Source organism: Mobula birostris, chromosome 15, assembly GCF_030028105.1.
Source record: "Mobula birostris isolate sMobBir1 chromosome 15, sMobBir1.hap1, whole genome shotgun sequence".
Classification (NCBI taxonomy): domain Eukaryota; kingdom Metazoa; phylum Chordata; class Chondrichthyes; order Myliobatiformes; family Myliobatidae; genus Mobula; species Mobula birostris.
Window position 1 is genome coordinate 51,022,737 of NC_092384.1, and position 26,436 is coordinate 51,049,172.

Below are 26,436 nucleotides of genomic sequence, written 5' to 3' on the forward strand. Positions count from 1 at the left end.
AATAAGCTTACAATTCTCTGTTGATTCAATTGTCCAGTTTCTCTCAGCTCCATGAACCAGCATAACCACAAAAGGAGAAGTGTTGGGTGGGATGTCTTTGTCTATAATGGTCACATTCACAGGGACAGGATCTTCACTGCACACACAGTTAATAAGTGTAGTAGCAATGGGTGGATTATCATTGATATCTTCAAGCTGCAGAAGAATGGTCCCAGTACCAGTGGCAGGTGGACTCCCTGCAAACACAAAAATGAAACTCTGAATCCAATAGCAAAACTTAGGGAGAAAAAGTTAATAAGTTGACAGCCTTTTTTATATAAACACTTGGAAAAAGGTTGACAATGACCATTTTAATTCATTCATCCGAAGGAACATTAGAGTCTCATCATCTTAACATTTCTTTCAAGGCATACTCATTCCAATTATGAGGCAAGTTTTCTTCAAACTTAAACTTTTATTAATTTTAAACCTCTATTCTTTTGACACCGTCTCATAATGAAAACATTCCGGTTTTACCTATTAAATTTGATGTACACTCAGTGGCCACTTTATTAGGTACACCTGTACACCTTCTCATTAATGCAAATATCTAATCAGCCAATCATGTGGCTGCAAGTCAATGCATAAAAGCATGCAGACATGGTCAGGAGGTTCAGTTATTGTTCAGACAAAATTTCAAAATGAGGAAGAAATATGATCTAAATGACTTTGGTGTGGAATAATTATTGGTGCCAGAAGGGGTGTTTGGGGTACCTCAGAAACTACTGATCTCTAGGGATTTTCATGTACAACAGTCTCTAGAATGGGGTGATGAACAAAAAACATCCAGTGAGTGGAACTTGTGGTCAAAAGTGCCTTGTTAATGAGAGAGGTCAGAGGAGAATGACCAGACCGGATCAAGCTGACAGTAACTCAAATAACCATGTGTTACAATAGTGGTGTGCAGAAGAACATCACTAAATGCACAGCACATTGAAAATTTAAGTGGATGGGCTACAGCAACAGAAGACGTAGGTTGACTCTGTGGTTGAGAAGGTATACGGTGTATTGGCCTTCATCAAATTGGGATTGAGTTTAAGAGCTGAGAGGTAATGTTGCAGCTATATAGGACTCTGGTCAGAACCCACTTGGAGTACTATGCTCAGTTCTGGTCACCTCACTACAGGAAGGATGTGGAAATTGTAGAAAGGGTGTAGAGGAGATTTACAAGGATGTTCTCTGGACTGGGGAGCATGCCTTACGAGAATAGGTTGAGTGAACTCGGCCTTCTCTCCTCAGAGCGACGGAGGATGAGAGGTGACCTGATAGAGGTGGACAAGATAATGAGAAGCATTGATTGTGTGGACAGTCAGAGGCTTTTTCCCAGGGCTGAAATGACTAGCACAAGAGGGCACAGTTTTACGGTGCTTGAAAGTAGGTACAGAGGAGATGTCAGGGGTATGTTTTTTACGCAGAGAGTGGTGAGTGTGTGGAATGGGCTGCCAGTGATGGTGGTGGAGGCGGATACGATAGGGTCTTTTAAGAGGCTCCTGGATAGGTACATGGAGCTTAGAAAAATAGAGGGCTATGGGTAAGTCTAGGTGGTTCTAAGGTTTGGGACATGTTCGACACAGCTTTGTGGGCCGAAGGGCCTGTATTGTGCTGTAGGTTTTCTATGTTTCTAAGATCATGAACATGCACACAGTGGCCACATTATTAGGTACAGGAGGTACACTCAGGTGGCCACTGAGTGTATTTCCACGTTTATAAGATTGCTTCGTTCAAAGTTGAAAACCTTTTCATTGAAATATACAATTATCACCATGGACTTAATCGACTTTAACTTGTCCAATATACCATTTACTACATGTTCCATGATGCCTAATAGGCAAGGAACACTCTGATATGGACCGGTGAGGTCCTCTCTATTTTCGTACTGGTGATATTATGGTAATAACAGATTACTCCCCGTTACCAGCCAAATCAGTGTACCTGTATTGTAAATGCTGGGTACAAGTACACAACTGTCAGAGATAAACAGTGGATTGCACAACTTTTCTGAAGCACCAAAGGTGATTTTCTGATTGGTTCAGCTGAATCATTTAAACAATACAGAAGATGGTTGGATTAAAGGAAACACAAACTACTTACAACATTGCAGAACCAATCCCATCGCAATTTATTTTGAAATTGGTTCTAGCTACTTTTTATCATTTACAACTCAATTCACCAATACATTTTGAAACTACATGCATTAGACTTTCTTCAACATCTATCTTCACTGGTGGACTTGGGGTAGACAAGAGTAGCACTCAAAGGAGGTTCACTATATCCCTGCCCATTAGAATGTGGATCTGATGCCCAAGTCTCACCCATATTTCACCAATTTATAATAGGTTCCATGACAATTTAGTTGAAAAACTATGTTCAATTCTGCCCTCAGGTGCTGTCAGTGTGAAGTGTATTTGTCCTCTCTTTGACCATGTGAGCTGCTGTTTGCTACTCCAGATATATTAAGTCAGTACTGTGAATTACTCCTTAATGTAGATGGCTGAAGTCATACCAGAGGGAAGCTGATGGGCTTCTGAGAGACAATCAATGGTGGGTTTATAGGGATATTGGAAAAGAGAATGGAACTGTTAAGATTGCCCCTCTGTGAGCTGGCATGGACCAAGGGGCTGAACAGCCTCCTTCAGTGCTGTAAACAAGGAAGTGGGAGATACTGGTCCAAATTTTCATCGCCTTCCCCACCAGAAGACACTTTTAACACATGGAGATTTCAAATAAAATCTCTAATCTGAAGGTGTTTTTTTAGATTTTTCTCATCACTAATGTGTATTGGTACTGAAGAAACACTTGAGATACACAAAGGGGATTTGAAAATTATGCTTCAAAGGTCAAATCCAGGAGGGGTTAGATAAATCCTATCAAAATGTATTCCCACTTTTATATTAAGAGACAAATTCACCAAAATTAATCACACTTACCGATTTGTCTCTTGAGATGGAGCACACAACAGGCCCTCCCGGACCTTAAAGCTGCGCCACCCAGCAATCCCCCAGTTTAACCCCAGCCGAATCATCAGACAAGTTACAATGATCAATTAACCAACCAATCAGCACATCTCTGGACTGTGAGAGGAAACTGGAGCATCTGGAAGAATCACAGTCACGGGGAGAACGTACAAACCTACCGACAGCAGTAGGAATTGAACCCAGTTTGCTGGTACTGAAAAGCTTTCTGCTAAACACTATACTACCGTACCTTCTCCTGAACCACTGGACAGAATAATACTGAAACATGAATCACTGATGAAGGCGGCTAAAATATAACAGCATGTGCCTTGTAGATCCACAGGGTCTCACCATTATCAGAAGCAAGGACTGTTGCGATATAAATACTATCTTTAACAAATTCTGACTCTCGATCCATAAGGCTGATGAGTTTAACGATGCCAGTCTCCGCCTCAATGTCAAACCAGTTTGCTGGGTCACTTCCCATCCGGTATCTGGAATACATGCAGCAACACAAATAAATTATTAACCACAAATCCCAAAATCAAAGAAAATGAACAAAACTAGTTTCCACTTAAAATATAATGTATCTCTAAGTGCTGCCATAATGGATTATCAGATGTTCCATCACCGAGTTAGTAACTTTAATAAGCTCCTTACCCAATGTAATTGTGAGATGCAGTTCTTTCAGGAAGTAAAGCAGAGACATTAGCTAATTTTAAAGTACTTTACATATACCAAACATTTTGGTGATCTAGTCGTCCTTTAACACATTGGTTTTACGTGCAAACGAATTGCTACAATGGATAATATAAATTGGTCTAATGTCTCATTGCTACTCGTTATTTGGCAGATGATGAATGGACAGAAACTCTGTCACAGCTGTGCAAACTATTGTTTCAACTGTACCATTTTTAAGAAGGAAAAACAAATGATAGCAAATGAGATCAAAGCCTTTTGTCCAGGAAACAAATATGTTGAAGGCATGAATAAATGACGTCAATAGTGAGAGCAAGTCAGAGAAGGGAAGGAGCTGTATGATACAGAAATTATTAAAAAGAACAGTTATGGCAGTAGGAGATAATGAAACAGGTTATCTTCAGTCTAAGAGGTACGGGGGAAGTGAGTGAACGATAATATATTCATAGAATAAATACTATCAATATCAGCTTCCTTAAAAAGAGAAGAGACAATGGAAAGCATTGCAAATAAGTCACAGGCAATAGCTTAAAGTCTGCATTGGGTATAGGAGGAGGATTACAACTGACCAAGAAAAAAAGTAAAACAGAAAGATTTCCCCTTTCTTCCTCCTCCTTCAGGAACATTACTTCTCCCTGCTGATGGAGCCCTGCCATGCACTCCTTCCCTTTCCTTCACATCTGATCTCACCGTCCAGGAGGGGAAGGGGGAGTTAATTTCCCTGGCCCTCACCTTGCACCTCAGTAGCCTCAATAACAACCAAGTCATTCACCATTTCTGTGAGCTCCAAAGAGATTGCAGCACCAACCACATCTTCTACTCTCCTCCTTCCACTCTCTGCAGAGGCCACTCTTGGTGACTGCCTGGTTTGCTCCTCCCTTCCCACCAAACCTTTGTTCTCCTCGTACCTTCCTTTGCAGCTGTAAGAGGTACAAAAACTTGTTTCTTTATGTCCTCCAAACAGCCCTTCCACATGAGGCACCGTCTACAATCTGCTCTATTGCATTTGTTGCTCCCAATTTTTTTTCTAGGATCTAACTCAAGGCTCCAGCATTCCAATCACATTGACTATTCCCAAATATGCCCCTTGCAGTTCTCAATTAATAGTTCTTCTTTGTAGGCACAAATATCTTCTCTGTACCCTTGAGGAGGAGAACATACTGCTAACTTAAAAGTGCTCCCACAAATCCATCTCATACCTGATGGTTTGCTCCTGAGCCGTGTCAGGGTCCTTTGCCTTACATGTAGTTACTGTACTCCCAACTGGTAGATTCTCAGGCTGCTTTTCGGTCTTCGTTTCTGGATTAAATATTGGAGCTTCGTTGACATCATGCACGTTGATGGTTACTGTAGCTGAAGACAGTGGCATGGTAACGGTGAATGGTATCTCATTCTTTACTTCAATTATCACCACATGTTGTTTGCTCTTCTCAAAGTCCAAAGGCTGCAGTAAAAAGTTCAAAGTAATACAGTGAAGTTTTTCTTCATGAAAACAGAAAATGTTAACTAAAGTGCACATGACATGTAGTATCACATTGATTGGTAGTTTATTTAGAATAAACAAAAGACAAGGTTTCCCTATTTTTAAGGGAAAAGCTTAGCAAGATGTTTCTTTGTATCCCTAAATGAACCATTTCACCACAAAATCAAATCCATGTCGGTATTTTCACAATGACAAACATTGCCTCAATTATAGCAGTGTTCCACATTAACATGCAAAGGAGTACCGACTTTTCTGTCTGTTGAGCTATGGCAAGTTTTGTCTTAACTCTGAGAACATATATTCTGTTTACATCCCATATCTTTGACTTTTCCTTACATTATGCATAACGAAAAGCAAGCTAAACATTTGTCAAAATTGAAACTTGTGAGTTTTCAATTTATATTAAATTTGAATGCATTATCTTCCAAATTAGCTTTTTTCCTATCTTAATGATACACAATATTGATCCATGTGCACTACACAGCCAGGTACATTCCCAATAATAGATACCTGGCCTCAGGAGAGGAATCAAATTCTCAGAGTAAATATCTGGTCCTTGTAACAACTGTTCTGGATCAAAGAGCCTGTTCTTGTTCCGTACTGCTCCACCTTCTACGTTGTTTGCATGACCAACAGAGAAATGAGAATCAAACTCACACATCTCTCCAGATTTCACTTTATTTGCAGGATATGGGTATCACTGACAAAGTCAATGTTTATCGCCATCCCTGACTGCCCGAGGAAAACATTGGTGAGCTCCTGCAGCCTTTCTAGTGAAGATATTCTCAGTGTTGTTAGGCTAATAGTTTCAGGATTCTTAAATCCACTGAGAGTGGAGGAATGTTAATACACCTTTTCTAATCAGGATCCGTGTAACTTGGAAGGGAACCTGCAGATGGAGGGAGTTCCTAAGTGTCTGTTGTCCTTGTCTTCCCTGGTGGTAGAAGTTGTGGGTTTGGGAGGTAACTTTGGAGAAGCTTTCGTGAGTAATTACAGTGCATTTTGCAGCAAAAAAAAATCAGCTAGTGGTGGAGGAGTGGCAGGCAGGGCACTAATCCAGTGAAGTCTTTCTGTATCGGATCGGGTTTGACTTGTTTAAATCATGTGCATGCAGGCAAGTGAAGAGTCAAACTAGAAATGAGATGATACAACCATTGACTTGAATCATGATTGGTCCAGTTAAGTTTCTGATAAAGGCTGTCCCAGGAACTTGCTGACAAATTTGTGGAAATGTCATGAGGTGTTAAGAGTTTCTTTTTAGTCACTTTGCATGTATACGAAATGAATGATCCTTCCAATTTTGCAGCCCGGTTCCTGCCACATGCAAGCTCAAACTGGTCCATTTTACTTTGAGATGCTACAGAAAGAATTGAACATTCCTTGACAGGGAAACATAAATGAATCTTCCCACGTGAGCTTTTATTTACAGCTCATTATGTCTGATCCCAGGGTACCAAGGAATTTCAGCAGCAGCCCAGGATTAATAAATGGGCATGGAAGGTGGGATTTCAACCATCAGCCCCAACCATCTTCCTTATGTGAATAAAGTACAACTTGTGCCAATAAAGAGGCTTGCCATCAATTCCTTAAAACTCTTTGATACCATTCTCCATCAAATTTCACGTGCAGTGATTCACACTTTGTCAATCTTTCAAGAGATCTACAGATTGATCTACTGATCTACAAGCGATCTACTGAAGACTGATCTTCAGTGAGCAGCTTATTGGCAAGTTATCAACATTGGGTAATGTTCATCCTTTGCTCATTATTGAGGGCAGACCAACTGAGTAGTTGGTCGCACAAATACATCCAGCCTTTTGTGGGCAGGACATCTCCAAAAAATGTTCAGTTATGAAATAGATGCCAAAGTTGTGGAAAAAGCCCAAATCATTTACTAGTAAATATTAAAATGACTACAAAAATCTACTGGTAGACTGCCATACCTTCGCAATTCTAAGAACTCCATTATTCTGTGGGTCAGTAATCATTGTGAACTGATTTCTCTCATTTCCAAAGGTTATACTGAAATTTGCTTTCCAGGCCGGTGTATAAGGCAGGTCATCATCAGTTACAGGGTGTCTTGACACATCATAATCCACTTCATTTTCAGGGACTTCGACAGTAATCTGCAATTAGAAATGTGCAGTAATTTACCTTTACAGAGTTGCAGACGTTCCTGATCAACACCAAAGCTCAAATTCAACTAGGGTTGATGCAGTATGAGTATTTGTATAGACGGGAACTGATTAGGGGTAGTCCGCACGGCTTCGTGCATTGTAGGTCATGTCTAACAAATCTTACAGAGTTTTTCAAGGAAGTAACCAGGAATGTTGATGAAGCCAAGGCAGTGACTGTTGTCTTCATGGACTTCTGCAAGGCATTTGACAAGGTCCTGCATGGGAGATTAGCTAGGAAGGTTCAGTCACTTGGCTTTCAAGATGAGGTAGTCGTTTGGATTAGACTTTGGCTGTGTGGGAGAAGCCAGGGAGTGGTAGTAGGTGGTTGCCTCTGACTGGAGCCCTGTGACTCACGGAGTGCTGCAGGGATCAGTTGTTGTTTGTCATCTATATCAATGTCCTGGATGATAATGTGGTAAATTGGATCAGCAAATTTGCGATGACACCACGATTGGCTTTGCAGTGGACAGCGAAGAAGACTATCAGTGTTTGTAGTGGCATCTGGACCAGCTGGAAAAATGGGCTGAAGAGCGGCAGATGGAATTTAATGTAGACAAGTGTGAGGTCGGGCCAACCAGGGCAAGGCCTAACACAGTGAACAGTCAGGAACAGAGGAGTACAGTAGAACAAAGGGACCCGGGAAAACAGTCCATAATGCATTGGAAGTGGTGTCACACATAGATAGGTTCATTAAGAAAGCTTTTCGCAAATTGGCATTCATAAATCAAAGTATTGGGCATAGTGGGAGGGATGTTATGTTAAAGTTGTAAAAGATATTGCTGAGGCCTAATTTGGAGTATTGTGTGTATTTATCGTCACTGACCTACAGAAAAAATGTAAATAAAGTTGAAAGTGTACAGAGAAAATTTACAAGGATGTTACCAGGATTGGAGGATCTGAGTTATAATGAAATATGAATAGGTTAGGATTTTATTCCCTAGAACATACAAGATTGAGAGGAGATTTCATAGAGGTGTACAAAAATCGAGGGGTACAGATAGGGTAAATGCAAGTGGGTGTTCTCCACTGAAATTGGGTGGGACTACATTGAGAGGTCATGGCTTAAGAGCGAAAGGTGAAACGTTTAAGAGGAACATGCAGAGAATCTTCTTCAGTCAGAAGGTGGTGAGAGTGGAATGAGCAAGTGGTGAATACAAGCTTGATTCTCAAGTTTAAGTGAAGTTTGGATAGGTACATGGGATGAGAGGGGTATGGAGGGCTATGGTCCAGTGCAGCTCAATGGAACTAGGCATTTTAAATGGTTCGCATGGACTAGACGGGCTGAAGGGCCTGCTTCTGAGCGGTATTTTTCTGTGACTAAATTCTTTCCCTCCTTCCAGCTACCCAATTCTTAACAAATCTATCCTCTTGAAGCTACTAACAAATTACTGCAGAATAGTTCCCAAAGGCCTCCGAAACTTTGTTTATAGTGACCTTTCATCAAATAGAGGCAGTGGGAGCTTTTGTCTGAATAACAACTCAATAATGCTGACCAGGCACTAAGCAATGGTGATCTGGGACAGTTGATTTCCTTAAGCGTCCAAGATGTAAGCTCTTTTACCCCAACAAAGTGAGAAGACAACATTTTCATCACGATCAAGACAAGATGAAAGTGAGCATGGTATACTTTTGATTACACAATGCTTCAAATACTTTTTCAAAACAATTAAAAGAAATAATTTCATTTTGAATTTAAGGATCAGTTTATCATATTCAAATGGAAATGTTTAAATATGTTTAATGAAATCTTTACCGATGAAGTCACAAATTTTGGGGCATTATCATTTGCGTCGGTGATTGTGATTATTGCTGTGGCAGTGGTCATCAATCCTTCACCTTCCAAGTCTGCTGCCCGAACAATAAGCGTGTATTTATCCATTTTCTGAAACAAGATTAAAAGAATCAAAGAACTTGTATGACGTGCAATTTTCACATCATCAGAAACAACACGTTCTGTCTACCATGTTCATGTATACTGGTCAGAAAAGGTCACATTCACTTCTCATTTCTCAGTCCATGGTCTGTAGGACCATTGTCAATGCCTCATCTGAATATCTTAAGTGTAAAAAGGGTTGTCACTTTCTCCATGTATCCAGGCCAATCACTCCAGTTACCCATTTTTTAAAGTGCAAATCTTTTTCCTCAACTTCCCTCTAATTCTTCTACTGGACAACTTCAAACTACAGATAAAGTACCTTTTGTTGAAATGGCAATGAATGCCATCTCATAGGGCATTAACAGATAAGAGATTGTGTCTCCTGCAACATGTACAGAAATTTGAGCAGGATTTTTCTTGGAATGATGAGTATAATTCAAATAAGATTTTTTTTTACAATTGACTAAATCATTTTTTAAAATAATTTCAATACTACCAGACATACTATTTATGTTCAATATTTATTTTATAGTACAATCTTTCCCAGTATCTGTGGTTGCAATTTGACAATGTTTCTGTCATATTAATTTGTGAATGTTTTCCATCTTTCTTTCTTTCTTTCCATTAAAAATGCTTCTCCTACGAATTGGTGAGTAACAAAGTATAGAGCAAAAGTCAAGAATATTTACTTTATTGAAGGGCAAGCAAGCACAGAATATTCATCATGGGCACCCTCGAGCATACTTCAATTGGAATTGAATTACATTTTAAAAGAGATTTACCATTATACACGAAAGTAATTACTTACTAAAGCAGGGTAAAGCAGCATAAAAGATGCTACAAATAGGAATAAAAATTTCAGCAACAAACTTTTCAACTATGTGCACGGACATATCTCTGCCCACTTACCTCCCGGTCCAGACCTGCATGCAGCACACTGATCAGTCCACTTGTTGAACTAATTGTAAACATCTGTGAATTAGGATTGGCTGGATCTTGACTGTCAATGGAGTATTTGAGTATGGAATTAGAATTGTCTTTCTCATCTGCATCTGTGGCTGTCACATTCATGAATGCAGTACCTATTGACAAATGTACATTAAAATTACACCGACAGCTTCATAAATGTTCTCTTGCCCCAAATCCATGGAAAGTAATAGGTTTAATTGGATCAATTTCATCACATAACTTTGCATCTTCTGAGATGCAGCCAAGACATTGATTTTCATAAATCAGACCTACTGCAATATCAGTTTTTATGTTTTGTAACTTCAAAACATTAAACTAATTCAAAGGAAGGCATGGGAGATCAAAATGCAAGTCTATCTTAGTGTTTATTTTAGTGAGGTGCACACATATCACATGGTAGCGTGATAACGTATGCAATTCACGTACTTGTACATTTAACTCAATGATTATTTAAACGAACAAGAATGCTTAATCATAGATACAAGATTACTCAAATATTAAATACACAACATTAGCCTCCCCACTCTCATTAACAACACTTTTTACCATTGAACAAACAATGGGTAATTTTAGCAATTGTACATAAAATAATACTCTATTGAAAGGGATTGCTTGTATTTTGAATGCATAAATATTTAACTAAATGAAACACTCAGATAGAACAAGATGAAAAAAGTAAAGAACAGGACTTCATAAATCTCACTACAGCCAGAGAAATTGAAGGAGGAGGTCGAGCCTGCTCCAGCATAAAATGGCATGGATTATCAGAAATTCACTCGCCCAACCAATAACCTCTTTTCCAGCTATCCCAAGATAATCACATAAACTTTAATTGCAACTGTTAAAAGCAATTCTCCCTCATCAGATCATAAGTGGCTGATTTCATATCTAGCACAGTTTGAGCAACCCTTATCCAAAATGCTTGGGGCTGGAAGTGTTTCAGATCTTACACATTTTGTATTTTGGAATATATAATTAGACAGCTTGGGATCGTCATCATTTCCAACTTTGAATTTATGTGCGAAAGGTAAGCAGTCTTTGTCATACCCTTGTTCGTCACACATTACGTACGTAACAGTGAAAATTATTCCATAACATTACTATAATGAAAATATAATGTGTGCAAGGCAACAGCAGCAGCACAGGCACATCGGGAGAGAACAACAACAAACAATGGCAGGCTTTCAGACTCCACCTACGATGGTGTGTTTTGATTAGAAAATGACAGTACACTGTATTTGTATTTGACTTTTTAATTAGGTTTTATGTAAGGTATAAAAACAATCAGCAGTGTTGACTTGTTCAGGTGTTAGATTTTCAATAGTGGCAATCTTGGCAAACTCATCAGTAAATTTCTCTCCTGCTTTGTGTTCAGCAGACACTTTGAAAATTTAATGCTGTGTCTTTTCTTAAATTTCTCTCACCAGCTTGCTGAATATTCACAATTACCTTCAATTTTCAGTTTGTCATGACAGATCTTTGCTTGTTTCATGATCAGCATAGTGTTAAGCGGCATACATACACTCTGATGCTGACTCTCTTTCAAATCATGATCGAGATCTTCACTTTTCCCTTTATGCAGTGTTTTTCTATTTTTAATTACCTTCTTCTCATTAAATTTGTAAGCTTACTTCTCAGAACTGTCTGTAGTACAGAGCCCAGCGCATCGCCTGGGATTTTCCTTGGGTTGAAGAATTTTCAATTTGTAACATCATGTCAGCACTCAAAAAACTTCTGGATTTTGGATTTTCAGATAAGGGGTACAAACTGTAGTTCTTGAATGCTCATTAGTAGCAAAAGCAGTGAGAACCAATGCTCTAACCATGCCAGTAACTTTCCTATAATATCATGGGCTCTTAACTTGGTAAGCAGCCTCATGTGTGGCACCTTGTCAAAGGCCTTCTGAAAATCCGAACACGCAACATCCACTGCATACTCTTTATCTGTCCTACTTGTAATCTCCTCAAAGAATTCCGACAGGTTTGACAGGCAAGATTTTACCTGAAGGAAAATGCTGACTTTGTCCTGTCTTGTCCTGTGTCACCAAGTACTCCATAACCTCAATTAACCAACATTTTCCCAACCACTGAGATCAGGTTAACTGGTCTATAATTTCCTTTCTGCTGCCTCCCTCCTTTCTTAAACAGAGGAGTGACATTTGCAATTCTCCAGTCATCTGGAGCAATACCAGAGTCTAATGGTTCTTGAAAAAGATCATTACTAATGCTTTCACAATCTCTACTGCCATCTCTTTCAGAACCCTACGGTGCAGTTCACAGTGAAGACTGATGTAAAATATTTAGTTCATCTGCCATCTCCTTGTCCCCTGTTGTTATTTCTCCGGCCTCATTTTTAGGGGTCCTATATCCACTTTCATCTCTCTTTTATTTTTTACATTCTTGAAAAAGCTTTTACTATCCACTCTGATATTGTTTGCTAGTTCGCTTTCATATTTCATTTTTTCCCTCCTAAGGATTATTTTAGTTGTGTTCTGCAAGTTTTTAAAAGCTTCCCAATCCTCTATCTTCCAGCTAAGTTTTGCTTTGCGCTATGCCCCCTCTTTTGCTTTTAAATTAGCTTTGATTTCCCTTGTCAGCCACGGTTGTACTATTTTCCCATTTGAGTATTTCTTTGTTTTTGGAATTCATCGATCCTGCACCTTCTTCATTTTTCCTAGAAGCTCAAGCAATTACTGCTCTGTTATTATCCCGGCCAGCATCTCCTTCCAATTTACTTTGGCTAAATCCTCTCTCATACCACTGTAATTTCCATTACACCACTGAAACACTGCTTTGTCAGACATCAATTTCTCCTTATCGAATTTCAAGGTGAATTCAATCATTGCGATCACTGGCTCCCACGGGTTCCTTTACCTTAAACTCCCTAATCATCTCTAGGTCATTACATAACACCCAATCCAGTATAGCTGATCTCCTGGTAGGTATAATGACAAACTGCTCTAAAAGGTCATCTTGTAGGCATTCAGCAAATTCATTCCCTTGAGATCCATTACCAACCTGATTTCGCCAAATAACCTGCATGTTAAAACTTCCCATGACTATCATAGCCATGCCTTTTTGACATGGCTTTTCTATGTCCCGGTGTAATCTGTAGTCCACATCCCAGCTACAGTTGGGCGGTCTGTATATAACTGCCATAAGGATCCTTTTACCCTTGCTGTTTCTTAACCCAACCCACAAGGATTCAACATCTTCCGATCCTACGTCACATTGTTGTAATGATTTGATGCCATTCTTTACCAGCAGAGCCACACCATCCCCTCTGCCTAATTTCCTACCCCTCCAATACAATGTGTAAACTTGGACATTCAGCTCCCAACTACAACCAACCCCAGCCATGATTCAGTGATTCAACGATATGATTCTGCATCCCTAAAGCACTGATACTCACCCTGCTGGCTGAAATTTTGACCTATCATCTGCCTGCAATTCCTGGCAGCCTGACTGCAGGCTATCTTTGCTATTTTACCATCCGTCCTGTCCTGAGTCCCTTCACTCCGGTTCCCTCGCCCCTGCCTCCTCAACAGCTCTGCCAAACCTGCCCGCAAGAATATTTGTCCCTTCGGGTTCAGGTGCAACCCGTCCCTTTCGTACAAGTCATATCTTCCCCAGAAGAGAGCCCAATGATCCAAGAACTTGAAGCTCTGCCCCCTGCACCAGCTTCTCAGCCACGCATTGATCTGCCAAATCATCCTGTTTCTACCCTCAGAGATTACTACTCTGGGGGTCGTACTTCTCAGCTTTCGGCCCAGCTCTCTAAATTCTCTCATCATGATTTATTTGCTTTTCCTTCCTATGTCATTGGTACCAATATATACCAAGATATCTGTGTAACACCTGAGTAGCACCGGTCTTATCGCATGTGACTGGTTGCCGCACTCCGAGAAAATCAAATTACACTTGGTGCTAATAGGCCATTAGAAGGTTCTAGGTATCGGTAGGAGGCAGTGAATAGAAACCACACACTTCTGGAAGTAAGGTTTGTTTATAGGCAAAAACAACTGTACAAAATATTTACATAAGCAAGAACAATTCAAAATTCCAACATTCTATTTAGGTTCTAAATCCTTGATATCAAACCAAAACAAATTCCTTTTTAATTAGAATCAGTGAGATTCCTTTATTAATCTAATCTCTAACTAATTAGATCTAGTGTTATTCCCTATTTAAAAATTTACAGACTAAACTTTCCTTTTTACTTATCCCTAGTTAGTTAGAAAACCAAATACAATCCCTATTCTTAAGTATTATAGTTAACTTCAATTTCAGTTCCAGGCTTATATGTACAAGTTTAAATTCAAATTCAAAAATTATATATACACATTTTAGCTCCTTTCACGACAATTTTCCAACATCACAACTTTTAAACAAAGTAAATCTGATTCTGTAACTTATCAAAGTCTTTGCAAAAATATTCAGTTCTTGCAGAAAATCAAATTCAGATTCTTCAAAGGAAAATAACTTGTATATCCAACTGTATTAAATCCTCTGCGTCATTACACATTTTGTTCCTGAGCTGGTTCTCCATCTTGGGTAGCTCGCCATCTTGTCAATGGGTTCATTGGAATGAAATAGTTTATCATCCTCGGAAAGTCAATTCACAACCTTGCCCAAAAACTTGACCAAATGCCTTGGTATGACTTTGCAGAACTCATTCCCGACTACACAGTAGGGATTTTGGACACTGGTCTCTGCCAATATTGTCTTGTTATAGCTGTAGCTTCAATAAATCTTTTATTGCTATTGTCTTTCTTCCAGGGGTTTCACGCTGAGATATTCAAGTTAGTACGGTAAAGATACTCACTACTAACTCCACTCTTAACAGTTCATGTCTTCAAGTTCTAATCGTTGCTGCATTTCTTTCCTTGTCCATTCTGTGTCTAGCCCGCCCAGCCCTCACGTTGCATTTTTTTTCCAAATTCTCTCTTTTTAAAAAAAAAAAAAATCGGTAAACCTCATTTTCATCCTTCTGCAGGTGACACCTTCTAACGTTACATCTTGGGTTTGGTAAACCTGGGTTACATCAGGCTGCTCTCCATCCCCCTCCAAAATCCTGTGGACACGATCTGAAACATCCCTGACCCTGGTGCCTGGGTGGCAACATGACATCTGGGTGTCCAGTTCACGTCCACAGAATCTCCTGTCTGTTCCACTAACTACTGAGTCCTCTATCATTACCGCTCCCCTCCTCTGCACCACAGACCCATGCTCAGTGCCAATAACCTGGTCTCCGTAGCAATCCCCTGGGAGGTCACCCCCACAACAGTATCCAAAACGGTATACTTATTATTAAGGAGAATGGCCACAGGGGTGCTCTGCGCTAACTGTCTATTCACATTTCCATTTCTCCTGACAGTCACCCAGCTACTCGCCTCCTGCAGCTTAGGGGTGACTACTTCCCTGTGACTCTGATCGATGATCTCCTCACTCTCATCACCTGCACTTCACCTGGGAGCTTTCCGCGTGCCTTGCTGAATTTTCCAAATGTGACGTCATGTCAGCACTCAAAAAAATTTCAGATTTTGAAGATTTTCTGATTTTGGATTTTCAGATAAGGTGTATAAGCTGTAGTAAAAGTATCTATCCTGTTGAAGCCCATCAGAATGTTCCCTTTGCAAATATGTTCTCACACTGAATGAACACCCTAAAGCAAACTCTAGACTGGAGAGTTTAAGACAAAGTACATAGAAACATAGAAAATAGGTGCAGGAGTAGGCCGCTCGGCCCTTCGAGCCTGCACCGCCATTCAGTAGGATCATGGATGATCATCCAACTGAGAACCCTGTACCAGCCTTCCCTGATCCCTTTAGCCACAAGGACCATATCTAACTCCCTCTTAAATATAGCCAATGAACTGGCCTCAATTGTTTCCTGTGGCAGAGAATTCCACAGATTCACCACTCTCTGTGTGAAAAAGTTTTTCCTAATCTCGGTCCTAAAAGGCTTCCCCTTTATCCTCAAACTGTGACCCCTCGTTCTGGACTTCCCCAACATCGGGAACAACCTTCCTGCATCTAGCTTGTCCAATCCCTTTAGGATTTTCCACAGGGGCGAAGAAAATAGAGAGACCACTGCACTGTCAGAATTAGTGATGAAAGCCATCAGACGCAAGTATGGCACCTTTGGATGAAGCAGTCATGTGCCCTTTCCTTTGTAGCAATCTGCACACAGTAGGTTACATTAATGCCCGTTTTCAGTTTCATTAATTTATTTAGTCACTTTCCTGGCCAAAAGAAGATTAAGTGAATTTATTCCTGTGAATAGATGATATTGTGTAACTGATGAAAAAGTAGTGGGAACTGTATTGCAGGATGCAGAAACTTCCTCATTAGCCTACTTGTCCAAATAATCATTGCAAAAATTAAACAATGTGGCTGCTTATTTGAAATGGTGGTTCTTGGGAGACAAGACCCTTCACTGAAACAAGTGAATTTTTTTGGTAGCAAGGCACAATAGAATTGTAACATTTGATTCATCCAAACGCACTGGATCAACAAACATACATTAAGAGTAGGAATAATATATTGAGGAACAAAATCAAGATTCACTGTCATTTAATTGTCTCAATCTCAATTCAGAAATAAGACAAAACAAAATGTTCCCCTTACCTGGTGTAGCTCCTTCTACCACCCTGCCATAGAAAGTTGGATCAACAAATTGTGGCTTATTATCATTCATATCAATGACTTCGATGACAACATCCACTGCATCTTCAAGTTGAACCCCATTTTCATCTAGTGCATGAGCTAACAGCTATTTCAGTGAGATAAGAATATTGGTTGTTAGGGTACAATAGCTTCAAAAGTACTGCAATAAGAAACATTCATTCAATATTGAACCAGAAACCCAAGACCTTATAAAAGTTGTGTGTTGGTTAGTTGGTTCACAATGGATTGAAAGACCCATGTCCATTTCACCTTGACTATTAACAAGTCAGTTATTATCACAAAGACATAGGTCTGGATTTTGCACTGAATAGCACTTTCCCCTGATCAGTGAAAGATGATTACAAAAATCCCTAATTCGGAAGCATGAATTTAGATCCTTTCTGACCATGATTACCCAAAATCAGTTCTCCACCAACAAACAGCAATCATTAAAGTGTCCTCACAGTGAGAAAATCAGAAAGAAACACAGACAAATTAATCTGTTGTGGTGCAAAATTGAAATCATTATACGCTTCAGTTGAAGTATAAACAGAAATATGCCATGAACAAATGTTTCCATCTTAAAACCAATTACACTTCGGCAGAGTTCACCAAATGCAGGAATGGCTAAATCAAACTCACTTGTCTTTCACTAAACAGAATTTTGATGAACTTCTATAATTGACACATATCTCCAGTTTTTCCCTTGATTCTACTGGAGAAATCTGTCAACAGCTGTTTGTGGAGAAGCTCACTGATCACCAGCAGCAAATTGAGATAAACTGTGTATCCACCGAATTGCAAATACTGTGAACTTTCCTGCAGTTATTACATCCATAAAATGCAGGCCAGTGAGTTAATATGAAACCACTGAACCCTAAAGACTTTTGTAATCATTCAGTGCTATTCTAATGAATTACGCGTTTCAAAAAAAGGTTAGGTGCGTTAAAGAAAATGGTATATGAACTAGACATTTATTGTATTTTGTTTTGCAAATATATTAATGCATTCATGTTACTAAAGCTACCATTTTTACCCAATGCAACACACACAAAATACTGGAGGCAGCATCTACTGAATTGATTTAACAGTCGATGTTTCAAGTCAAGATCCTTCTTCATGACTAGATAGTGTGGGGGAAGATGCCAGAATAAAAAGTTAGGGGAAGGAGGACAATCTAGAAGAGGGTAGGTGAAGCCAGGTGGGTGGGAAAGGTAAAGAGCTGGAGAAGAGGGAATCTGACAGGAGAGGAGTGGACCATGGTAGAAAGGGAAGGAGGGCCATCAGAAGAGATATAGGGGGTAAGGAGAAGTGGTAAGAAGTCAGAGTGGGAAAAAGAGGGTAGGGGGAGGGCAAAAGAAAAATTACCAGAAGGAGAAATCAATAATCATGTCATCAGGTTGCAGGCTACCCAGATGGAATATGAGCTGTTGCCTCTCCACACCGAGAGTTTCCTCATTGTGGTAGAAGAGGGGGCCATGGGCTGAAATATCAGAACGGGAATAGGATAGGAATTAAAGCATTTCGAGCAAAGCTGCTTGCCAAAGTGGAACCCCTACTTACATCAGTTCTGACCAATGTAGAGGAGACCGCATTGGAAACTCCAGGTACAATAAACAACTCCAACAGATTTACAGGTGATGTGTGCCCTCATCTGGAAGGACTGTTTGGGGTCCTGAACGGAGGTGAGGGGGGAGGTGAATGGGTGGGTGTAACATTATTATCCAATATGCAATGATAGAGCTGATGAATTAGCATGGGAAAGGGCAAGAAGGTTGTGATAACAAATTACAGCAATAACCATCTGATACTGTGATCTGTCCAAACAAGTGTTGTCCCTCAAATTTTAAGCTCAGTTATTTGAGCAACATTATACTAACATTGTGTGAATCAAGAATCAGTCTTGTACAGAGAAATAATTGAGAACAAAGTTAACTTTCTACTATAAATCACTGTGGTACAGGAAGGATTATAATTAATGAAACTCACTTTGTATTTGTCTCTTTCTTCTCTGTCTGAAGGTTTATGTACATAAATTATACCGTTGTTTCTATTTATAGTAAAAACACCGACAGGTGGCTGATCAGCTCCTGGGCCTGTTATAGTGTAAAATACTCGTGTTTCTTCTTGCCGATCGGACTTGATCTGTTCAGAGGAAAAAGAAATGTCAGCATAATGTTCACAAGCACATTGTGACAAGTCAGAGTAAAATACTCACTAATGTATCGACAAACAAGAGAAAATCTGCAGATGTTAGAAATCCAAACAACACACTGGAGGAATGCTGGAGGAACTCAGCAGGCCAGGCAGCATCTATGGAAAAGAGTACAGTTGACATTTCGGTAGGACCCATTAACGTAATGTTCATTGTGAATTGCCTCAATGTATCACTGAAAAGCACTTAAGGTTAAGGAGTCCCATATTTAATTCAATGTTTTTTCTAAATTGCCTGAATTAGGTTGAGAGAGCCAGGTGAAGGAAATATGCACGGTATCATCTCCTCATAAATATTCCAACAACCCTGGCTGAATATCAGGGGATCCAAGTCAAGAGGATGCAAACTGGGGAGAACAAAGAGGTGACGGGTTTCCTGGCGAGAAGACGAAGAAAAATTTCAAGATTTGGGAGCAGAGGTAAAGGTGACAGTTGTGATAGCAAGTGAGAGCAGGATTAAATGGAGAGATTAGAACATCTTCTGAAATTTTAGCTTCAGGGGAATAACTTTTGTTCTTTATTGCTGGACCCACCAAGCACCAGCTGGCTAATAGCAACCTCATTTTGGAACCAGGATTTCAAACATTATATCACTCATGTGTTGTTTCAAAAGGTAGGTGGAAGAGACAGAAAGAAAGATGAAGGGATAAAATGAGCTTAACAAGAGTGAAATCTGGTCTATTAAAACACTCTACAAAGAGCCTTTCTTAATATTTACAAAAAACAGCTAATTTTATAAATATACAGGATGCACTAAGACAGAACTTGCAAGATGTATAGAAATTAACTTCACCCAAATGTAATTCTAAGAAAAAAGAATTAAGTTACTCAGTAATGTAAATATGTATGAATACTGTACATAAAACTAAGAAACGTGACTTCAGAAGTATGATCATCTGCACCTCAGTCTTCTAACCATTACTTCCCTGAAGTTTTTAAACAGAAATATCAAAAGAAACTTGTATCAAAAATGCTGGAAATCCTAATCAACACACAAAATGCTGGTGGAGCACAGCAGGTCAGGCAGGATCGATGGAGAAGAGTCAACAGTTAACATTTTGGACTGAGATCCTTCTTCAGGACTGTTTGATTAACATAATTAGAATGTTTTCCAATTATTTGCAAGCCACCCAGGAAATCTGTGTCATTGACAATTCCAATTCAAATATAGCAAATACACTTCTCTCTGAATAATTCTCTCTGAACACAATGATTGGGCTCACTGTACATGTGAAGAATTTTTTTGATTGCGATACAGTGTGGAATATGTCCTTCTGGGACTTTGAGCCATGGTGCTCAGCAACCTGACATTTAACCTAGCACAATCATAGGACAGCTTACAATGACCAATTAACCAACCAAATAGTATGTCTTTTGACTGTGGGAGGAAACCAGAGCACCCAGAGGAAACCCACACAGTCATGCGGAAAACAGACAAACTCCTTTCAGACAGCAATGGGAATTGAACCTAGGTAAAGCGTCGTAAGTGCAAATGTAAAACTGTAAATGCAGATTTAGGGTAAGTAGAAACACAGAAAAGCCACACTTTCATTCCACTTACTTGCAGAAAATCTGAGGACCAGTTTAAATTACTTGGGGCCTCACAAGTGAAAATAAACTGAAATATATGGCTTCAGCAAAATTTGACATTACTGCAAAGTATGAAATTAAATACAGTAGTGTGGATTTTATGGTCAGCAAAGTGATGATCTTCATTGATAACAGTAAGGCAAGCAGATTGTAAAGACTTAATGCCATCTCTGATATAGATGTCCCATTTACTATTGTCAGTCGGCGCCGTCTGGCTCACTGTGGCAGACGGGTAAGCCACTGTCTCGTATGCTGTCCCTCTCATTCGATGAACGTTGGTGATGTCGGAGGATGGTAACATGGTTCTGCAATTATGGATTAGACTACTGCGTTTATGGACTGTGGACTTTTTCCAGGCTTATGGTTTGTAGATTGTGTGTTTTTTTTGCCCATTCCTTTATCATTTTGTTGTGCAAGGGGAGGACGTTTGGGGGTTTGATGTTCTTGTTGCAGGGTGTAGGGGGCTGGATAGAGGTAGTAGCTTTGATGTCTGGCAGCTGCACTCTAGCTTGTAAGGTGGACAGGCATCACTGGTCCTCATCCACATCCCTGTTCCGGGCATACAGGTGCAAAACCCTCTCTGGGAAGAGTAAAGGAGGGGTATGCTTCATGCTCAATAATCTTTGGTGCAAGCCCCAGAAAATGCATGCCCTCAAATCCTTTTGTTCTTTGGATCTGGAGTACCTGGTGCTGCTGTGTAGACCTTTCTGGTTGCCTTGGGACTTCACGGCTGTTATTATCACAGCGGTGTATATTCCACTGCAGGCTGATACTGGTCTGGGTCTTGAGGAACTGTACAAGACCATCAGCACCCTGGAGACTGCACACCCAGAGGCTGCCTTCATCATCACCGGTGACTTTCATAGAGCGTCACTGACTAAAGTCTCTCCGAAGTTCTGTCAACACATCCAGGTGAGCACACGGGGAGACAGCATACTCGACCACTGCTACTCTCCCTTCTGCAATGCTTACAAAGCACTCCTTCACCCACCATTTGAAAAATCAGATCACTACTCCATCTTCTTGCTGCCAAAGTACAGGCAGAAGCTGAAACAAGAGGCGGCCATAGCTAAAACCATCCACTGTTGGTCCGACCAATCGGTCTCCATGCTGCAGGACTGCCTCGATGACGTTGATTGGAATGTTTCCATGATGAGGCTGTCTCCGAGTTCACGGGTGGGGGTCACGAGTTTTATCCAGAAGTGGATCGAGGATGTTGCCCCGAGAAATTGGTCAGCGTCTGTCCAAACCAGAAACCCTGGACCAACAGTTCCATGTGAGCAGCACTTACTGTGTGACACAGCTTACGCTGTCGATAACCAACAGGAGCTCAAGTAATGGAACAACACAGGGACAGGATTCAGACTCAACTTTCCACCAACAACGCATGCAGCTTATGGCAAGGTCTGCACACCATCGCAGACTTCAAAGTTAAACACAGTGGAGTTTCCAACATTGCTGCCTCCTTCCCAGATGAGCCAAACCTCTTTTACACTCAATTCGATGTCAGCAATATTGAGCCCCTGAAGAGAGTCACTGATGCAACCAGCAGCTTGGTCATCTCTGAGGCTGAAGTAAGGAGGTGTTTCCAATATGTGGACAGTCACAAGGCTGTGGGACCAGATGGCATCCCAGGGCAGGTACTCAGTGTGTGCGTGGCATAACTGGCAGGTGGGTTTACAGACACTTTTAATCTCTCCCTCTCCCAGTGTAGAGTGCCCTCCTGCTTCAAAACATCCACCATTGTCCCTGTACCTAAAAAGACCAAGGTAACGTGTCTGAGCAACAGGTGTCCTGTCACACTCACCTCAATATTAAGCAAATGCTTTGAGGGTGGTCAAGGACAACATCTGTAGCATGCTACCAACCACAGTGGACCCCCTACAATTTGCCTACTGACAAAACCAATCGACAGATGATGCAATAGCCACAGCTCTACACACCGCTCAGACACATCTGCAGAAGAAGGTTGCTTATGTGAGAATGCTGTTCTTGGACTACGTTTCATCATTCAACACCATAACTCCCTCCAGGCTTGACTAGAGCCTCAGAGACCTCGGCCTTCATCTTGTCTTGTGTAGCTGGATCCTGGAACTCCTGTCGGATTGCCGGCAGATGGTAAAAGTGGGCTCCCTCACCTCTGTCCCTCTGACCCTCAACAGTGGTGCCCCTCAGGGCTGTGTATTAAGCCCCTTTCTTTATTCTCCGTATACCCATGACTATGGCGCCACCCACAGATCCAATCTGCTAATTAGATTTGCTGACATTACACTGCTTGGTCTTATCGCAAATAATAATGAGGCAGCCTACAAAGAAGAAGAGCAGCCTGACACAGCGGTGTCAAGAAAACAACCTCTCCCTCAATGTCACAAACACAAAGGAGCTTGTTGTGGACTACAGGAGGAATGGAGACAGGCTAACCCCTATTGACATCAATGGATCTGGGGTTGAGAGAGTGAACAGCTTTAAGTTCCTCAGTATAAACATCACCAAGGATCTCACATGGTCTGTACATACTGGCTGTGTGGTGAAAACAGCACCACAGCACCTCTTTTACCTCAGACAGTTGAGGAAGTTACGTATGGGCCCCCAGATCCTAAGAACTTTCTACAGGGGCACAACTGAGAGCATCCTGACTGGTGCATCACTGCCTGGGATGGGAACTGTACTTCCCTCAATCGCAGGACTCTGCAGAGAGTGGTGCGGACAGCCCAGCGCATCTGTAGATGTGAACATCCTTCTATTCAGAACATTTATTTACAAAGACAGGTGTGTAAAAAGGGCCTGAAGGATCATTCGGGACCTGAGTCACCCCGACCACAAACTGTTCCAGCTACTATCATTTGGGAAACAGTACCATAGCCGAAAAGCCAGGACCAACAGGCTCCAGGACAGCTTCTCATCACCAGGCCATCAGACTGATTAATTCATGCTGAGACAACTGCATTTCTATGTTATATTAACTGTCCTGTTGTACTTACGATTTATTATAAATTACTATAATTGCACATCTAAACGGAGTCATAACGTAAGGATTTTTACTCCTCAGGTATATGAACGTTGTAAGTAATAAAGTCAATTCAATTCATTTGAATTCCTAAATCTCTCACGTCTGCCTCTAAGTGTCACAACCTGGTACACCTGCGTTATGTTAACAGGGCACCACTGGGGGAAGGACCTCGTTGACAAAGTCACTGGCCAGGGCGGATAAGTTCCCTGAAGAACTGCAGCAGCCACATGTTCAAGACCAGGGTGATCCTCCGAGTGAAGGACATCAGCTGTGGTCTGGCCTGGAAGCCTCACTAGCCCAAGACATACAAAAGCACCCCTACGACCTGTAGGTATGTTGCAGGATCTGACCCGAACTGCACTGTTCTTGTTGCATTCCCTTAGTTTTTTATGTGGAGGAGGGATCATTTGGGGGCCAATGTTCTTGTTCAGTTTTGTGTGTGGGGGTGGTGATGATGCTTACTGAATGACGCTCATGTTCTTTCTTCGTTTCGTGGCTATCTGGAGAAGACAAGTCTCAAAGTTGTACATGGATACGTGCTTTGATAATGAATTAACTTTGGAATTGCTGTCAGACGTCACTTCTAAGAGATCTGTACATCCAATAACAATGTTAAATAATAGACTAGATCTTGCAGATAACAAGACAAAAATTCAAAAATAATTAAAACACGTTACACCACTTTTAAAACACTTTACAGCGAAAAGAAGAATGATCCTTGCACATGAAGCCAAGGGTACGGAAAGGTCATATACTATTAAAAAGCACGAGAATTTGAGTGACAACCGACACATCTGAATGACATTGACTGACAACTGACATTTGCCGCTCAACACATCTCAGACTTGTGTGCATGCTCAGTGAAAGGTAAGTCCTGGGCAGGATGTCAGTGCGTCGGAGGGTGCACTCTGCCACTGCAATCATGAGCAAAGAAGTGATGTTTTGAGTACCACCTTGGCCCTTAAATATATGGTAGACAGGGCAGGCACTGAAATGGTAATCCCAAGTGTAGGCAAGTGCTTACATTATTATATTTTAATGCTTTAAAACTAAAACAATTCATTGCATTTTGCATTTTTAATCATTTTAAATCTACAAGAATAATCATAAGCTATTGAACTACATGGAGAAAACATGACAGCAATCACAAGCCCACACAGGCATCACACATGGCTCCCAGACTTAAAGTCACTGTCAGACCCAGCACTGCCTCTCCAGACAACCTGTGGGTGCAGAGGACCAACCTTTCCTGTCTGGAAAAAAGTGGGTCTGGAGCTTCAAGGGATCCATGTGAGCTCTGAGTCAGGCCTGCAGCAGTATATTGGCTCAGAATGGTTTTTAAGCAGTAATTGCAGTTTAGCACACTAGAACCATGGAAACATAGGAAATCTATTGCACATTACAGGCCCATCAACCCACAATGTTGTGCTGACTATGTAACCTACTCTAAAAGCCACTTAGAGTTTCCCCATCGCATAGCCCTATTTTTCCTAGCTCCCATGTACCCATCGAAGAGTCTCTTAAAAGACCCCATTGTATCCGCCTCTACCACCTTTGCTGGCAGCCCATTCCACGAACCCACCACACTCTCTGTGTGAAATACTTACCCCTGACATCCCCTCGGTACCTATTTCCAAGCACCTTATGTTAGCCATTTCAGTCCTGGGAAAAAGCCTCTGGCATACCACACAATCAATATTTCTCATCATCTAATACACCTCTATCAGGTCGCACCAGTAAAATCTAAATTACATGTCATTCAATATCTAAGAATTTTTTTTTTAAAGTAACAGCTTAAAACCATCTGAAATTGTCAAATCACTGCAGGTCAACCACAGAGCATCTTGCAGAGAGACAGTCGCCGACATTACCTTGCTAAATAGAAGTGCCTAAGACATTTCACAGTACAGTACTGCATTTGCTGCTTCCTTGCTTCTGATGTCTACACTCCTTATTCTTTATTCCAAATGTTACCAGAAGCCTGAACTGAATCAAAATGATAACAGTTTGATTCAATCCCAAAACAGAATTCCACTACAATTTGAACGATAAGACAAACCTGTGCAAGGAACTTCGGGAATGGGCCTCGCTCATTTTCTGGATGCTTGATAACTGGAATCACCCAATCTCGTTTCCTTCGTCTCAACACAGAATGAGAAAACTGTGAAGGCCACATGAACACTGGTACATCTGACTTGTCCTCTGCAGAACCTTTCACCTGTAGCTCAAAAATCAGAAGGTAGGTTACAATAAGTTTACTACTTGTCTACTATAACAGGTCAGCAGCAGATTTCATTTCATTGGCTCTTCACTCAATCCTGGATCATCTGCACAACAAAGATGCATACTACATCAGGATGCTGTTCATTGTCCACAGCTCAGCATTCAATACTATCATCCCCTCAAAGCTAATCAATAAGTTTCAATTCCTAGGCCTCAAAACCTCCTTGTGCAATTGGATCCTCCATTTCCTCACTTGCAGACCCCAGTCAGTTTGGATTGGCAACAACATCAGTAGTTGGGAAGTTTTTGGAATCAACTGCTAAGGATGAGATTATAAAATACAGGGAGGCTCATGTCAAGACAGGCCAAAGCTAGTATTATTTCCTGAAAGGAAAATCCTGCCTGACTAATCTACTGCAATTTTTTTGAGGAAATTACAAGCACGGTGGACAAAGGAAAAATTGCAGTGGATGTGGTGTACTTGGATTTTCAGAAGGCCTTTGACAAGGTGCCACACATGAGGCTACTTAGCAAG

The 26,436-nt window shown here is 40.8% G+C and overlaps 1 protein-coding gene across 1 annotated transcript in view; it reads right to left on the reverse strand.

Moving 5' to 3' along the window:
• Positions 1–26,436, reverse strand: part of LOC140210632 (cadherin-1-like) — a 52,844-nt gene that overhangs the window by 13,593 nt on the left and 12,815 nt on the right. Inside the window, exons 4-12 of the mRNA XM_072279764.1 lie at positions 25,738–25,896; positions 18,854–19,009; positions 16,826–16,970; positions 10,138–10,310; positions 9,106–9,234; positions 7,119–7,301; positions 4,892–5,136; positions 3,345–3,487; positions 12–236 (exon numbers count right to left, since the gene is read on the reverse strand). Coding sequence (XP_072135865.1) covers positions 12–236; positions 3,345–3,487; positions 4,892–5,136; positions 7,119–7,301; positions 9,106–9,234; positions 10,138–10,310; positions 16,826–16,970; positions 18,854–19,009; positions 25,738–25,896 — 1,558 coding nt within the window. The remainder of the gene's footprint in view (positions 1–11; positions 237–3,344; positions 3,488–4,891; positions 5,137–7,118; positions 7,302–9,105; positions 9,235–10,137; positions 10,311–16,825; positions 16,971–18,853; positions 19,010–25,737; positions 25,897–26,436) is intronic.